Consider the following 18,166-nt stretch of genomic DNA (forward strand, 5'->3'; position numbering starts at 1 on the left):
AATACATTACATGCAAAACTTCCAGAAGGAAAACTCTGACTATAATCATAACACAAATCATCATATTTGTTAAAATTTCCTGCCACTAAAATGTTTGCACTATATAATAATTATGGCATTAAACAGCAAATACACTCTTACATAACACACTAAATGTACATATGCACACGGTTTATATGCACTATAGTTTACTTCTGCTTGGATATAGCAAATGAAGGCATGTAAATAATGTTATACAGGTACTGTATATGTGCAGTTGTACGCACAATATTATACCAATGCACATAAAAGCTATAACAATGCTTTAAATGTAACTATGTCTACAGTTTACTAACTTGGAGGAAGATGCAATCATTTTTAAGGTACTGACATGTTGGAGTGAACTTTCGGAGGTCTTTTTTGGAAATGAACTTTGTATATCCCCAACCTCCAGCCTTGTTACCATTTTTGACTCTACCAGCATATTCATCTTTGATATGATCCTCATAGACTAATACCAGTGAATAATGCTCACAGTCACTGATCTGGTTCAACAGTTTCACTTCAAACTTTCCCCTCAGTGGCCATGTTAGATCATCATCATGTGGACCCTTCATGAGGTGCAAGTACACTGACAGGTGAGTACTACTACAAACAGTATCAACCTGCAGACACATTTTGTATCCCTTATCATGAGAGAAGAAAGGGTCACTGTACCATTGAATATAATTATTTAGCCTCTTTTTACCATCAAATGCAATGAGTAGAGTTACAGGACATGTTTGATCATGTGATTTCAATACAGCTGCCCTAGCCATTAACTCTGCCCACCATTGTGCAGCTGAAACAACTGATGTGGTACCATTAGTGTAGCTAGCATATCCCTTGGTAACAGCTGAATGATGTAGTGCAACCATCAATGTATTGATCTGACTGAATGCATTAGCAAGGTGATAATTAGTTCCTAATGTAACTAATTCCAACTGCTTTCTTAATCTATCTTCAGAATCAGCTAGTTTTAGTTGTGTACTAGTCAGATCTTGTTGAGTATCCTTTACTTGTTGTGCAAGTTTAGATTCAGAATCAGCTAGTTTTAGTTGTGTACTAGTCAGATCTTGTTGAGTATCCTTTACTTGTTGTGCAAGTTTAGATTCAGAATCAGCTAGTTTTAGTTGTGTACTAGCCAGATCTTGTTGAGTATCCTTTACTTGTGCAAGTTTAGATTCTGAATCAGCTAGTTTTAGTTGTGTACTAGCTAGCTGTTGTTTAGTATCCTCTACTTGTTGTGTAGCAACAGCAAGTTTAGATTTTGTTAATGACAGATGGTCTTTCAACTTTTCCTCCTCATGTTTCTCCATTTCCTTACGCACCATCCTCTCCTCACACCCCACATTGTGATATTCACACTGGACCATCTCAAGAGGACATCTCTTCCTGTGTGCTTCAATGTCTTCACGAGGGACAGTGACTACCTCACACTTGTTGGGACAAGGTAGGGGAAGCTTGGGACACTGTTCCTTGTGTTCTCCCTCAATAAACTGATGTTCTCCTGTAATGTGGCAGTACTGACAGCTAATTTTACAATGTGGACACTCAGTTTCAACGTGACTGGTTAGATGTTGTCGTTGTAACACCTTCCCACACTCATTTGAACACTTCACATCCTCAAACTGACAACCATCATTGTTTCCAAGGTGATTGTTGATGTCATTTAGTTTACCCTGCCACTCACAACCTCTCTCCTTGTTAGTACACATCACATGAAGACTTTTAATCTCACGATCAGCTTGTTTGTTGGGAAATGTAATGAATTCTTTTTCTTGACAAAATGAACAAGCATTGGTAATAGTAGCTTTCCTGGAACCATCCAAACAAGATTTGCAGAACATCTGTCCACAGCACACACTCAGGTGAGAATCTCGACACGGGAACTGACAAATGTTGCACACAAGCCGGTCTGGGGGACTCTCCACATATTGATAATCATATCCACCACAGTCAGTTGGAGTGGAAACAACTGATATGCTTGGGCCACCTGTATTAATAAATTCACATTTCATGTATATCAAAACACACAGCAGTATTAGTGTGTCAAATGGCAAAGTCTACATGCCACACCAGTGTGTCATTATTAACAGGAAGAACAATAATGTGATTTTCATATATGGGTGGCTCTATGTTGTTTATACTAAAGAAAACAATTTTTGCTTAGGAAATTCCCTCACCTTCAGCAGTTCCAATACCAATTTTGAACATAATTGCTCCAGGAATTCCAAAGATATGAGGCTTCAATAAATACTGTCTTTCTTTTCACGCACATACTGTACAAAAGCTGCCATGAAACTCAAACACATTATCTGACTGACTTGACTTACAATTTGGTATACATAAGGAGGGTTTAAAGGGCCATCTTGACACTGAGTTTGGTTTGAATAATATATATATATATATATATACAGTAACACCGATAACAATTGTAATGAGACCAATATGTTGTCAAACCTACAGGCAAACTGCTTATGGAAAGAAGTTGAAAATTGGTATGCAGATAGGTTAACCATCAAACAGCCTCAACCTTTTTGCGGTTTGGTAGAAATTGAAAGAAAGGCTAAAGTGTTATAATGAAAATATGCAGCATGAGTAGCCAGTTCATGATGGAGATTCATAAAAAAGACTGATTGTTATGGGAAATGCCTAATGGTAAAATATAGAAACCCACAGTTTGGCAAACCTATCCATTAACTTGAAAGATTCATGGCTGTAAATAAATCAGCTATGGAGTTGTAATACAAAGCTTAATGTATGTACTAATGTGTAGCTGAAATACTCTAATAGAACTATCACCCTAATAAAACATTCGTTCAACAAGTATACTGTATATATAGCTGGATATGAGGACTTTAATCCCATATTTGGGGTACTTTGCAATATTACAATTTGTGACACATTTCATCATGTAGTCTTTTATTTGTAGCGAGGTGTTTACACAATAGAGAGTTCAGCTACAAACAAACCACCCTGTGGAGAGTTCAACTACAAACAGGTAACCAAGGAGAGAATTCAGCTGAGTTTAGCTACAAACAAATCACCCTGTAGAGAGTTCAGCTACAAAAAGTCACCCTGTAGACAGTTCAGCTACAACCAAGTCATCCTGTATGCAGTAGAGAGTTCAGCTACAAGCAAGTCACCCAGTAGAGAGATCAGCTACAAACAAATTACCCTGTGGAGAGTTCAGCTACAAACAAAAATCACCCTGTAGAGAATTCAGCTGCAAAAGAAATCACTCTGTAAAGAGTTCAGTTACAAACAAGTCATCTTGTAAAGAGTTCATCACCAACAAATCACCCTACAGAAAGTCTAGTTACATTGGAAGTCACTCTGTATGAGAGTTCGGCTACAAAGAAGTTACCTTGTAGTTGTAGAGATTTCTGCTACAAGCCAGTCAACCTGTAGATGTAATAATATCAAGACACACGGTAGTGTGTCGTGCAGCCCAAGAAGCCGGCGTGCCACCCGTGAGTATATTAACAGGAAGAAAGAAAACGCAATTTTCACACCTATGTAGCTCTGTGATCCCTTATCCGATTGGAACCACATTTGCTAGAGAGGTGCCGGCCAGCAAGGGGAGTCTACACGCCAAATTGGAAGAAAATCGCTCCAGCCATTTCCGAGATACGAGCGAACAAAATTTCGTTTTAATTTCTTCGTTTTTTCTTTCTTCTTCATCTTCTTCTACTTCTTCATTTCGCACACTTCGCAAAATCCGCCATAAAACACGAATGCGTGCTCGGATCGGACTGAAATTTGGCACACTTAAAGGGCTCATTAAGGCGGATCTCTGTACCAACATTGGTAGGAATCCGATGAACATTCACGGAGTTATGACCGATTATTTGCGTAAAATAAGGTCGAAGGTCTGTCACGCCTACAGGGTAAACTCCTTTGAGGAATCAGTTGAAAATTGCTATGTAGATGGAGCAACCATCGTAGGAGTGCCTTTGTGTGGATTGAAAGGAATCGGGATAAAGACCACGGAGATATGACACAAAACCCGACCTGTGTCAAAATTACGCGATCGATTCTTATGAATAAAAATACTATTAGTTTTTGTGTCTATCAGGCAAACCGCTTAGAGTAATGAGCTGAAAATCAGTATGTAGCTGGAATAATCATCATAGAAAGTCCTTGCAGTAGTACAGAAGAATCGGATTACAAACCACTGAGGTATGATTCGAAACGCAACTACGTGTAACAAATGCGAGATCGAGATACTCTAATAGAACAGTCACCCTAATAAAGCATTCAGCTGCATTTATAATTTACTCAATTATATTACATTGCAAGTTATTCTGTAGGGAATTCAGCTACAAACAAGTCACCCTGTAGTCATATCAGCCAGAAGAAGGTACCTAATAGAGAGTTCAGCTACAAAGCTACAAAGAAACCATCATGTAGAGAGTTCAGCTCAAACAAATTGCCCTGTAGAGAGATCAGCTAGAAGAAGTTACCTTGTAGAGAGTTCAGTTACAAAGAAACAATCATGCAAAGAGTTCAGCTGCAAACAAATCACCCAGTAGAAAGTTCCACTATGAACAGATCACACTGTAGAGAGTTCAGTTAGAAACAAGTCATCTTGTAGAGAGATCAGCTAGAAGAAGTCACCTTGTAGAGAGTTCAGCTACAAAGAAACCACCATGTAAGAGAGTTCAGCTGCAAACAAATAACCTGTAGAGAGTTCAGCTAAGAACAAGTCACCCTGTACAGAGATCAGCTAGAAACAAGTCACCCTGTAGAGAATTCAGCTGCAAACAAGTCACCCTGTAGAAAGATCAGCTAGAAGAAGTTACCTTGTAGAGAGTTCAGCTACAAACAAATCACCCTGTAGAGAGTTCAGCTACAAACAAGTCACCCTGTAGAGAGATCAGCTAGAAACAAGTCACCCTGTAGAGAGTTCAGCTAGAAGAAGTTACATTGTAGATAGTTCAGCTACAAAGAAACTACCATGTAGAGAGTTCAGCTGCAAACAAATCGCCCTGTAGAAAATTCAGCTACAAACAAACCACCCTGTAGAGAGTTCAGCTACAAACAAGTCACCCTGTAGAGAGATCAGCTAGAAACAAGTCATCCGGTAGAGAGATCAGCTAGAAGGATAACCTTGTAGAGAGGTCAGCAACAAAAAAAATCACCCTGCTTCATCTTTTCTTCTTCCTGTGGTAAAGAAAAAATGATAGGTTAAAAAAAGCCCTAAAGCCGGCCATAGGCCGGCTTTGGGGTATACAAATACAAAAGAAGTGAAATCTAATCCAAAACAGCCAAGCTGTAAAAAAAGTGCGGCCCTCAGACAGGCTATGGTGAAAAAAGATGTGAAATCCAAGGTGGCGGCCAAGAAATGGTTGTGATGGTAGGTTAATGGTAAAAATTTTAATAATGACAATTCAGGTGAATTTTGTGCCAAGACCAAGCGGCACCAAATTCACCTGAATTGTCGTTATTAAAATATTTACATAAAACACGAATGCGTACTCGGATAGGGCTGAAATTTGGCACACTTAAAGGGCTCATTAAGGCGGATCTCAGTACCAACTTTGGTAGGAATCCGATGAACATACACGGAGTTATTACCGATTATGTGCGTAAAATAAGGTCGAAGGTCTGTCACGCCTACAGGCTAAACCCCTTGGAGGAATGAGTTGACAATTTATATGTAGATGGAGTAACCATCGTAGGAGTGCCTTTTTGTGGTTGAAAGGAATTGAGATAAAGACCATGGAGATATGACACAAAACCCAACCTGTGTCAAAATTACGCGATCGATTTTTATTAATAAAAAAGCTATTAGTTTTCACATCTACCAGGCCAACCGCTTAGAGCAATGAGCTGAAAATCAGTGTGTAGCTGGAATAATCATCATAGAACGTTCGTGCAGTAGTACAGAAGAATCGGATTACAAACCACTGAGTTATGATTCGAAAGGCAACTACGTGTAGCAAATGCGAGATCGAGATACTCTAATAGAACAGTCACCCTAATAGAGCATTCAGCTACGTTTATAACTTACTCCATTACTGAATTATATTACATTGCAGGATATTCTGTACGGAATTCAGTTACAAACAGTTAATCTGATAGACAATTCAGCTACATGCAAGTCACCCTGTAGAGAGTTCATCTAGAAACAAGTCACCCTGTATCAGCTAGAAGAAGTCACCTTGTAGAGAGTTCAGCTACAAAGAAACTGTCATGTAGAGAGTTCAGCTGCAAACCAATCACAACTCAGCTACAAACAAACATGCCCTGTAAAAAGATCAGCTAGAAGAAGTTACCTTGTAGAGAGTTCAGCTGCAAACAAATCACCCTGTAGAGAATTCAACTACAAACAGATAACCCTGCAGAGAGTTCAGCTAGAGTCAAGTCACCCTGTAGAGAGAATCCTGTAAAGAGTTCATCTACGTACAAGCAGATCACCCTGTAGAAATTTCAGCTACATTTCAAGTCACCCAGTAGAGTGATCAGCTGCAAATTATCCTGTAGGGATTAATTGACATGTAATAAATATATGCTCTCTTTTTATATTATGAACTCTTGATATATGCATTATATATATAATTTGTACATTTACTGATAAAATCAGAATGAGTTAAAGTGTTTATAAAATCTGCTTCATCTTTTTCTTTTTCCTGTGGTAAAGAAAAATATATAGGTTAAAAAGCCCCAAAGCTGGCCATAGGCCGGCTTTGGGGTATACAAATACAAAAAGAAGTGAAATCTAATCAAAAACAGCCAAGCTGTAAAAAAAGGAGTGCGGCCCTTGAAAAGGCTATGGTGAAAAAAGATGTGAAATCCAAGGTGGCGGCCAAGAAATGGCTGTGATGGTAGGTTAATGGTAAAAATTTTAATAACGACAATTCAGGTGAATTTTGTGCCAATTGACCAAGCGGCACCAAATTCACCTGAATTGTTGTTATTAAATTTTTTACCATTAACCTACCATCACAGCCATTTCTTGGCCGCCTCACATCTTTTTTCACTATAGCCTTTCTGAGTGCCGCACTCTTTTTTTACAGCTTGGCTGTTTTGGATTATACACAAATTTCCAGTAATGCACTGATGCTAATGCACTTCTTACAGTAGTCTTGCAGTTAGCTATAGTGCCAAATCACATTTAAAAGTACACCTCATTCCAGGGCCGCCCACGGGGGGGGGGGCAACTGGGGCATTTTGCCCCGGGCCCCAGCCTGAAAGGGGCCCCAGGAGGCCCCATGAAGGGCCCCCTGAATACCTGTTTAAAAGATCGATATACTCTAATAGAGCAGTCAGATCTAAATACTCTAATAGAGCAGTCACAGTATTCTTCAGAGGAGCAGTGTAGCAAGCTTATAGATAAGGAGATATGGTTGGTGATGGGTAGTTATCGTCATTGCCAGCAGGTTGTGACCTTTTTTTTTTTTTTTTTGTCTTCACCTTACAACTTGGGTCAAGGGCCCCACTTTAACTCTTTGACCTGGGCCTCTTAATTTCTCTGGGCGGCCCTGCCTCATTCATAACCAACTATACTGCAGCTGGTATCACTTACAAGTTTAGTATACAGTAATTCTATACGTACATACAAAACCATAATATGGGAAATAGAGATCACTAAAAATACAAAAGAAACAAGAGTCAAACAAGCCCACATGTTAAACACACACACACACACAAATTGGACTTGATGGATATGGTAGAAACTAAGGAAAAACAGTAGTTTCCATAAATCCAAGTAGATAAGTACTGAGAATGCTTCTGTATAAATGTTTATTTTTAGTCCAAACAGAGATCTGTGTGTGTTTTTAATATTCTGGCTTGTTTGACTCTTGTTTCTTTTTTTTTTTTTCAGTGATCATTCTTTCTCATATTTAAATTTTTAAAAATCATTTTACACTAGTTTGTTTACTTTTTATAAATCCATTATGGATAGCTAACGTGATAATAAGAAGTGCTTCTACTGGCGATGCTTGATATTATTACACAGCACTAAGCATGTATATCAAGTCAGTCATTATGTGCAGTTATTATGTGCTGTTAAGTGTTCAGCTAATAATTATTATTAGAGTTAACAAATACCAAAGTATTGTTTCTTTGTAGCTACCTATATACATCTTTGATACTTTATATCCAATATTATAGCAGAGCATAGCATGCTGTAGTCAGCAATGTACATTTGTGTATAGCGTCTGGTACATGTGCAGCTCTGTGATCACAATAAGTCAAGTATGCAGTGGTAGCAACAATTATATGGCAAATTGAATTTGAATTGAGTTGTTTTAGTGTTATGATTTTCAGTAAAACCTCCTTTCCTGTTTATGTTTATCATTTCCACCAACACACACTGCTGGTGCTAGCTATGGCACTGTTTGTGCATGCCCTATTGATACAACTGTACAATAATATTATTAATTGCAAGATGTACGTGTATGCACACGTGTGTGTGTGTGTGCATGCTAGATACTGTTACATTATGACTGACTCATTATGATTAACATGACAACCATGACTGGCTCACATGCTATGCTGGACTACAGAACCTTATACACAACTTAATTGCATTGTTGTATTGACTATCACAATACTCTTTTTGTTTTATTATATAACAGTACATTTAGAATGTCATCAATGGTTTCATAGTTACTTACATGTTGTACATTTTGCCATTCAAAACTGTTTTTAACGAAAGTAAAACCAAAACAACATCACAGTTATTGTGCATTACAAAAGTGTAAGGCTTTACAACATACACTGGTTCATAGCTATTCACACATATATAATGTTACTGTCATCTTTTATCTATATACACACTTAGGTTGGCTGGATGACATCCACCTCAGAAATTTATAATTACATATATGTGACTGGGTATAGGATTACTGGTCTTATTGCTCATGACAGCAGGTTTGATTTTTCACCAAGAACACAAAGCTGCATGCATGAACTATCAAATTTCACAATCAAAATCAACTAGACTTGAATGGTCTATTTTTGCTGGCTGCTTTTGCTGGTTGCTTTTGCTGGCTGCTTTCCCCAAACACAGTGGTGATCAGTACATGAGCGGTCTGAGGCCTTTAGCTCTGGCTACCCTGGAGATAGCTGTGGGTGGCTGCAGAGCTCCGTGATGTTGAATAAGAGTTTTATTGAAGACCTGTGCTGTGAATGTCCTTTCATTTTAACCATGCAGTTTTGATAACTGAATGGCCCATAACTTGGCTTAATCGCCCTTCACCTAGCTTCTGTCCCCGCCACCCTTAAAACTACCTAAACTTTGCAGAAAACAAATCTATACTGCAACTTTTCCCCAAGATTTTTTAAAAGTTCCCTTAGAATCGCCTATGGCTGTTGGCTACTCGTACAGTGGATACTGGAAGGTAGCTAAGGAATTGATGTAAAACATGCCAGTGAATGAAAATTTGGTACACGTACTGTAGCTAGCTTCAACCATTGGCGAACTACAACTAACACACTGAATACTTAAAATCGGAATTTCTCCGATACTCTTTTAACCTAGTCTGAGTAGCTATACTAGGTCACATACAACTAGCTATACAGATTTATAACTATAGGTAGGGTACGCAACGTGAAATTTCGTTCTCCGAGAATCAACCACCGAACCACCCACAAATGCTAGGCTAGGTACCACTTAGAAAATGCCAGATTGGCATTATTTTTCATTAACGTCTTGTCGTGCAAATAGGCGAATGTGCTTACAAATTACGAGATTTTTTGCTATATCTTCAGGAAAATGTCTTTTAAAGCTACAATACGCGCTCTCAACCTTTCTTACTAACTGTACTCTAAACTAAAACCATCAGTGGCTCCATTGTCTGGAGCAATTTCCAGCCGCAGCATCGCGAAAATGAAATTTCGGACTCGAAAAAAGTTTCGATGCCACTGGAGCACACAGTAGCGATGCCAAAGTAACCCTCCCAGGTAAAACTGGTCTGGCATGGGTCCAACTACTACCACACTAAATATTATCGAATTCTAAAATTGTCTACCATCTGGCTGAGCTCGAAGGCTGTCAAAAATTCGTCAAAAATGCAGATTTTATTCACTGACGGGAATTTTTGCTAGTCAGATGTGCTAGTTTATTTCTCAAAAACTTACTAGACACATAGCCAGTAGCTTTCATTCATAGGATTGGTCTGGCAGCTCTTCTAGCGACCTCAAAAACCGCCAAATGTCGATATCCACGAATTTTGCCGATGTTGACCAATTTACAATGCGTTAAAGAAATATTGAACACCAAACGTGATGCTTTGCCTCTATAAAGTCATGCTGCATCCTTGTTTAGTTATATTCGTCCATAGGGTGGCACTGGCGACTCTCTAATCGAGGCCAAAATCCATCAAAATTCCCATCTCACCATTTGTCATCAGTTTTAGGAAATTTTACATGTCAAACATGTTGGTTTACCTCTCTACATCCTTGCTGGACCATTCAATCACCTTCGTCTGTGTAGGCAACTTTCTTCAGTCTCTTGAAAACGCCAGAGCACGCCAATTGGGCGCAACCATCAACAACAGTTAATGCTTAGCTATTTTGTTTCATTGGTTCCACGCAAGAATGACAGGAAAACCAGCAGAAATGTAATAGAGCGAAAATGGAGTTAGTTTAGCTCTAAATATTGTACTCTACATGTTTATACAAATGATTACCTTAATTAATAACTTGTTGAACTAAGTTATTAATTAAGGTTGTTTTGTAGTTATGGTAGCTAGTTTTGTAGTTAAAGTACTTAGTTTGGTAGTTAAGCTAGTTAGAATTTTGTATTTAATATATAATGATTACCGAAATGCAAATGCCGATTATCAAAAACCACAATCGAAATTTCCATTCGTGTAGAGTTCCGAAGGTGGATATTTAGAACTAGACTAACTCCAGTTGGGTTATGTAATATTTCTGCTGGATTTTTGTGGAATCAATGAAACAAAATAAGCAGTAAGTAGTGTTGTTGGTGGCGCCGCGGCCCAATTGGCGTGCTCTGGCATTTTGAAGAAACTGGACTGAGAAAGGTGCCTACACAGACGAAGGTGATTGAAACGTCCAGTAAAGATGTACAGAGGCAAACCAGCATGTTTGACTTGTAAAACTTCCTAAACTGTTGACAAATGGTGAGATGGGCATTTTGATGGATTTTGGCCCCGATAAGAGAGCCGCCATTGCCACCCTATGGACGAATAGAACTAAACAAGGATGCAGCATGACTTTAGAGAGACAAAGCATCACGTTTGGTGTGCAAAATATCTTTAACGCATTGTAAATTGGTCGATATCGACAAAATTCGTGGATATCGACATTTGGCGGTTTTTGAGGTCGCTAGAAGAGCTGCCAGACCAATCCTATGAATGAAAGCTCCAGGCTGTGGGTTTAGCAAGCTTTTGAGAAATAAACTAGCACATCTGGCTAGCAAAAATTCCCGTCAGTGAATAAAATCGGCATTTTTTACGAATTTTTGACAGCCGTCGAGCTCAGCCAGATGGCAAACAATTTTGGAATTCGATGATATTTGGTGTGGTAGTAGTTGGACCCATGCCAGACCAGTTTGACCTGGGAGGGTTACTTTGGCATCGCTACTATGTGTTCCAGTGACATCGAAACTTTTTTCGAGTCCGAAATTTCATTTTCGCGATGCTGCGGCTGGAAATTGCTCAAGACAATGCAGCCACTGATGGCTTTAGTTTAGAGTACAGTTAGTAAGAAAGGTTGAGAGCGCGTATTGTAGCTTTAAAAGACATTTCCTTGAAGATATAGCAAAAAATCTGGTAATTTGTAAGCATATTCGCCGATTTGCGCGACAAGACGTTAATGAAAAATAACGCCAATCTGTCATTTTCTAAGTGGTACCTAGCCTAGCATTTGTGGGTGGTTTGGTAGTTGATTCTAGGAGGTCGAAATTTCACGTTGGGGACCCTACTATAGGTACGTACCCCAGAACAGCTAACTTACCAATTTCAGCCATTAAACACGTCCAGAACTGCAGAAGTAGTGCTAGCCACTTAAAACAACCTCAACAGCAAGTTTAACAGCTTTGTATTATTGGGTGGATCACGTGACTTCACGTGACAATTTTATGTGAAGCTTATCGCCCATGACAGCAGATTTGATTTTGCACAAAGCCTTGCACAAAGTTAGGCTACGTACATGAATGAACTATCAAATTTCACAATCAAAATCAGCTAGACTTGAGTGGTCTGCTTTTCCCAAGTACAGTGGAGGAAATTCATTGTTTCCCATGGCCCGCATGCACATTTTCCTCCCGCATCGTCAATGTTGGTCATTCATTATTGCTGTCAACTGAACATTTTAATAATTTTTATTCATCATTTATCCTGTGATTGCATAGCAGTACTAGTTTCAGTAGCATTCAAAAGGCCCATTTAACTGACTTTTCACTGTTCAGGTTCTTAGTGGAAATATTTATAATGAATAATGGACAATGAACCACCCGCCCGCATGCATGTATTTTTGAGGTCAATGAAATGGGAGACAAGGAAATTTCTTGGAGTGGCCTTAAATGGAGCTCTGGCCAGCCTGGAGATGGGAGTATGTGGCTGTACATTTCTGTGGTGTTGAATAAAGACCTGTGCTGTAAATGCCCTTTATTTTAGCCAGTTTTGAGACCTAAATGGCCCATAACTTGGCTAATTCATCAATGCTTTCCGGCCTCTTTAATTTTGTAGCTAAACAGCTCACCTACAGTCAACACATCAAATTAAATAGCGGGAACTAGCTGTGGGGCTGCTTGTATAGTGGATCATGTACTCGAATATCTATGATACTCTGGAAGGTAAGGAATTGGTGTAGCTAAAACATGTGAAAATTTGGTACACGTACATAGCTTCAAGCTGACCATGAAACGGCATTTCTCCATACTTTAAAATAGCTAGTAGGGATGGGTGATACTTGGATTTTAATTCGATCCAATATTCGATATTTTTTTGCAAAGTATTGATATGGGTGTATCCATTCACTGGACTGGACTACTGGACTCAAACTTTTTTTTTGTTTTCTTTTTATAGCCAAACTTAACCATGGTCAAAAGTATTTAGAAATCAACACCATTCACCACAAGATAAAAAACTTGCACAGAAGAAGACGTATAAAAACTAGCACATCATTCACACTGCATTAAAACCTCAGTGTAGTTTATTTTCAAAAATTGTTTGCCTACTGCTAGCTATGATGCAAGCATTGAGCAGGTTTAAAGCTGACTGAATTTTATGTCAACGTATGCTATTTTACAAAAAAAAAAAGGCTAGAGAAGACAGGCAGAAGCACTGGCAGTGTTAACAGTGCTTCATCGCCTATAGTCTTTCAGCAGTCTGCGTATTCACTATAATAGATTTGCCAGCTCCTTGGTTTATAATGCTTGTAAATAGCAACCGTGTTCAGTTAGCCAGAGAAACACTTTCCAATGTACACCTGCGCTAACAGGAAGGTAAGGCTGCATCTTTGTGAAAAACTACATGTAGCGCACAAGAAGAATTTAAACTATTGATTATGAACTTATCGTACCATTAAATAGGTCACTAAAACTACGACTATAGCTGTATGTGCCTCTAAAATGCAAGACAAGACACCGAGTCTGGCATTCACCATATAGCTAATCACTTTTAGAGGTTGGAAAAGGTATTTGAGCGAACTTCACGTGAGTCCAGTAGTCCAGTCCAGTAATCCAGTCCAGTAATCCAGTCCAGTAATCCAGTCCAGTGAATGGATACACCCGTATTGATACGATACCAATGTGGTTCAAAACTTGCTGAATGAATGAATGTATCTTGGTATATACACTGAACAGAAGTTTTTTGCTAGCCTATATGCAAACCTTGGCACAAACAGTACTTAATCAAGCATAAAAGTGCCATCTAAAATTAGATTGTGATATTCAAAATATCATCCATTTCCCATGTACAATGAATTGATCATGTATTTCCCATGTACAATGAATTGATCATGTGAGCTACCTAAATCAGTATCGACCCTTTGGTATTGAGTATTGATACTCGCTTTAAATTGTATCGTATAGGTGGTATCAATACTTTTGATATCATATTGTTCACCCAGTGTCACAGTGATGTGTTTCCCCCACACATATCAATAGGGATCCATGTTTCCCCACGCACATGTCACTAACTGGCTAGCGATCTACAAGTCACAGTGATTTATGTGAGGGGGTCCAACACCAGCACAAATCACTTGGAATCCCAAAATGGAATCTGGAATCTTGGTGAAAAATCTGGAATCACTGATAAAATGGAATCTCGACAAATCTTTGATAAGTTATAATTATACAGTCTATTATCCACAGTGTGATCTTGCTTACTATACTGTTCACCTCTTTGGAGGCCTCACCTTATGAAAGACAATATTCTACTTGAGCGTGTACAGTGGAGAGCCACTTCTTAACAACTACACTTCAAACTACAAATCTCTTTTGATCAAGCTTGGAATGCTACCTTTACTGTATGTATATGAACTTGCTGACATCTTGTTTTTAATTAAATCACTTAAGTTCACTAATAATAGCTTTAACATACTCAATTTTATATCATTTAGTAACAATCCTACCAGAACATGTAGCTCTAAACTTCATCACAAGTTTTCTACCAATTTTATCGATAACTCCTACTTTTACAAATTACCCAGATTATGGAATTCTCTCGCAGTGATTGATACCTCTCTCCTTATCCAGCAAATCAAAAGGCAATTAAAAGTTATCATTTTGTCAACAATTTTAATGTAAATAACAATTGTACTCTCCATTACTTGTGTCCCTGTTGTGAGTACTCTAAACTCTCCTGCCCTATAAATTTTAATCATTTATGTAGCTAAGTACGTGTCTTTATATGTTTTCTATATGTACAGTAGTTAAATAATTATCCAGTATTATAAGTAACCCTCAACACCACCTCACTATTTTTGTACATAGCCATTACTTTGCTTCCCTAGTCAACCAACTGGAAATCAACTGTACTATAAACTGTCTTGCAATTGGTTTAATCTGGTGAGTACTGTGTATGTGTCTCAATACATTTGTACAGGCAATAGCATGACTTTAATCTGCATTTCTGATCTTGCCAGAGATTCAATCGGGTCAGCAGAGTGCTTCAAAGAGTGGTTTTAATTATGGTTTTAAGTTGTTAGAGCAAGAGATGAGGAAAAGGTGCCGTTTTAGGTGATTCTTACCTAATACTGGGCTTGCCCAGATGGTTTATAAAAACCTCAGAATTTAACCACACAAAACCATTTTTGCACCCCAAATTCTTGTCTAAATGATGCAGTGATGGCAATCATGCTTCACCAATCAAACCACCAATACTTTTTGGCTCGATCTTTGAAGGTTTGCTTACAGAGGAAGGTTGAAGTACAGTATTGTGATAAAAGATCATCTTTTTGGGAGTTAGAGCTTGTAATCTCGTGATTTACAAATATTTCAATCGATTTCCACCCCAAGAAGGTAATAGAATTTACCGCCACTGCAAGTGAGAGTTAGTCCAACATGTAACTGCAGATAGCAAATTATTTTGAAGATGTCGAATTTTACATTGGTAACCCTATTGTATTGGGGTAAGCATATTGACAACTGGGAGATGAAAAGAGCTAAGAATCAATGAGAAATGGTCAAATTGCATTTTAGGAGTAGAGCTACAGAGTGAAGAGCAGCCATTGAATTTGAATCACTCTAATACAAAAATAAACTACTCTTAGCAAATAGAACTTCCAAAATAGGCATCGGTCAAAACCAATATGTGAGCTATAAAATTGAAGCTTTCTTGATTGTTGCATTTTATCTCACCACTGCATGTACAGGTGCTGAGCTAAGTGCTGCATGTACCAAAGTTATTTGTATACACTTTGTGAGGTGTTGGGTAGTTTGTAATGTTTGACCATTAATGACCAAACTCTTCCATTTGCTTATATAGTTAAGATTCATTTTCAAAGTATAAAAAACCTTTGATCAACTTTTGTGGAATGAAATTTGTGTTCTTAAAATAATAAAATTTACAGAGAACTTTGCTGCCATTCTAATTAAACAAACAGTTATCCTCTACTAAAAGGATTATCAAGGAAACACTATTATGTGTCTTGCTGTAGTGCAATAGTAATGTATGCATAATAAAGACTATGGTGCAAACGCTATTATGTACCCAACTCTGATAGACGATGCACTCAATTAGTGTTGCACCGATATGTGATTTTGCTAACATTCCAATAACCGATATTGGTTAATATTTTCAAGCCAATAAATGTAGCCGATCCGATATAGCACAGCATGTCTATTTTGTAGCTGAAATTTGATTGTGATGGACTAATTTAGTTTGTTTACAGTGTCAGTATTGCTACAACAGCAGCTGACAGTACTGACACTGAAGCAGTAATAACAATGTTATAATACAACTCAATGCATTTGTAAACATCATTTGGTGCACATGATCATGTATTTCTAAGCACATACATATATCTGTATCTGCTGCTATTTTCATCTTGGGTGCCAATGCCAATCCAATACCGATATGCAAAAATACAGCCGATATATGGTTTTTCCGAAAACCAATCCAATTTTCGGTGCAACACTACACTCAATGCAATAGCAATCATAAAAACAGTGCTTTGTAACTATCTCTTGCTTGATTGTGAGTCATATAACTTTGAACTGCTATTTCTTCCACTTGTCCATTAAACATGCATTTATACTTTGAAGTATCCTGCTATAAGACATGAAGTGCATATTATAAAGCACCAAGGATTTTAAATATTAACAAATTTGTCACAGAAGTCCCTTACTGAAATTTCTCAGCATAACTCTCTGGGTAGAGCACAGCCCGTATATCCAATCATATACTGTACATACATAAATACATGTAGCTACAATAAAACAACTGTGCAAAAATATTAAATTATTTAAAATCAGTAAGTAGTGAAGCAATGATTTAACACTAATAATAGATCCAGCATTACAAGCATCTCTTCTAAGAAAACCTTTTTGACCTTACTCAATTATTTTTACAAACTAATTCCCTGAAAAATTTGTTGTAAGATTTAGCCATGTTCAAGTTTGGGATGAATAGTGACTTTATATAATAGAGTAAGAGTTTTAGTTGTTAAATTAATGAAGGTCTTATAGTGCAACCAGACATAAACTACCAAAAGTTTTTACTCGCCTGCCAAGACATTTACTCTATATCCCACTAGATTCATTCTACCACTGAGCTAAGAAAATTCTTTCAGAAGATAAAATACTTTTACAGGCACATAATCCTGACAAACAGCATGCAAGAGATGCTGTTAATTCAGCAGATTGTTCATGGAGACTGGCTGGTAGTGGCCAAGCACTGTAATTTCAATTGTCTCATAGTAACTTGGTAGCTACTTTTAAATCTCTGTAGCAATTGAGGTAGTCTACTTTGGATTGCAGAGTCTAGAGGGCAAGTCAATTCTAACATTGCATTTTCATAGTGAACTGGATAGCATCTGGGTGATAGCATGTTGTTAGTATGGATATTGAAATTGTTACTTAAGGTGCTTTAGTAGCTAGCTAGCTCAGACATTCTGCAAATAGGTCTGCATATACTTGAACAAATGAAAAAGTAGCAAAATTTTCAATGAGCTTTATAGCAGAATGATGGTAAGTGCATCTCTGCTGACTTAAAGCGACAGGGAATAACTGTTTAAAACTTGTGTTGTAATAGGGTGGCTGGAATTACACATTAAGCACTTTGCATCACATTGAATGGATCAATGCTGAAAATTGATAGCAGTGGGCAAAATGTCGGCAAAGGCAGCCCATAAGAGAAAATTAATGATGATTGACCAGGATGAAATCCTGCATTTATATTGAAAGAGGAATCAAATTATTCAAGTGAAATATTTGTTCCCCACAACTGATAAAAGTATATAAAGGGGACTGACTATTAGCTATATGATACTAAAATTCTTGGAAATCAGTGTCACTGACTATGTAAATCTTGCGGTGTCTTTTTCTGTTGGTTGAAGCCTGTTTTCAGGATTGAGGATTGCTTATTTTGGCTGAAATATTTGGATCCAGGTACAGCACATGATGCTGGTAGCTCTTCTATAGGGGATAAAATATTTTAGAGGGGTCGTGGACAAGGGTACACTTTTTGGAGGCCAGGGTCCAAATCATAGGCGGCGGAAA

The 18,166-nt window shown here is 37.9% G+C and overlaps 1 protein-coding gene across 1 annotated transcript; it reads right to left on the reverse strand.

The window, feature by feature from the left end:
• Positions 1 to 102: 102 nt before the first annotated feature.
• Positions 103 to 12,041, reverse strand: LOC136254033 (TNF receptor-associated factor 5-like). The gene is made up of 2 exons (XM_066046683.1): positions 11,956 to 12,041; positions 103 to 2,014 (listed from the first exon to the last, which is right to left on the reverse strand). The coding sequence occupies exons 1-2, from the start codon at positions 11,966 to 11,968 to the stop codon at positions 321 to 323; spliced, it is 1,707 nt and encodes a 568-aa protein (XP_065902755.1). The 5' UTR covers positions 11,969 to 12,041; the 3' UTR covers positions 103 to 320.
• Between the last annotated feature and the right edge of the window lie 6,125 nt (positions 12,042 to 18,166).

This window comes from Dysidea avara, chromosome 4 (genome assembly GCF_963678975.1).
Source record: "Dysidea avara chromosome 4, odDysAvar1.4, whole genome shotgun sequence".
NCBI classification, from domain to species: Eukaryota; Metazoa; Porifera; class Demospongiae; order Dictyoceratida; family Dysideidae; genus Dysidea; species Dysidea avara.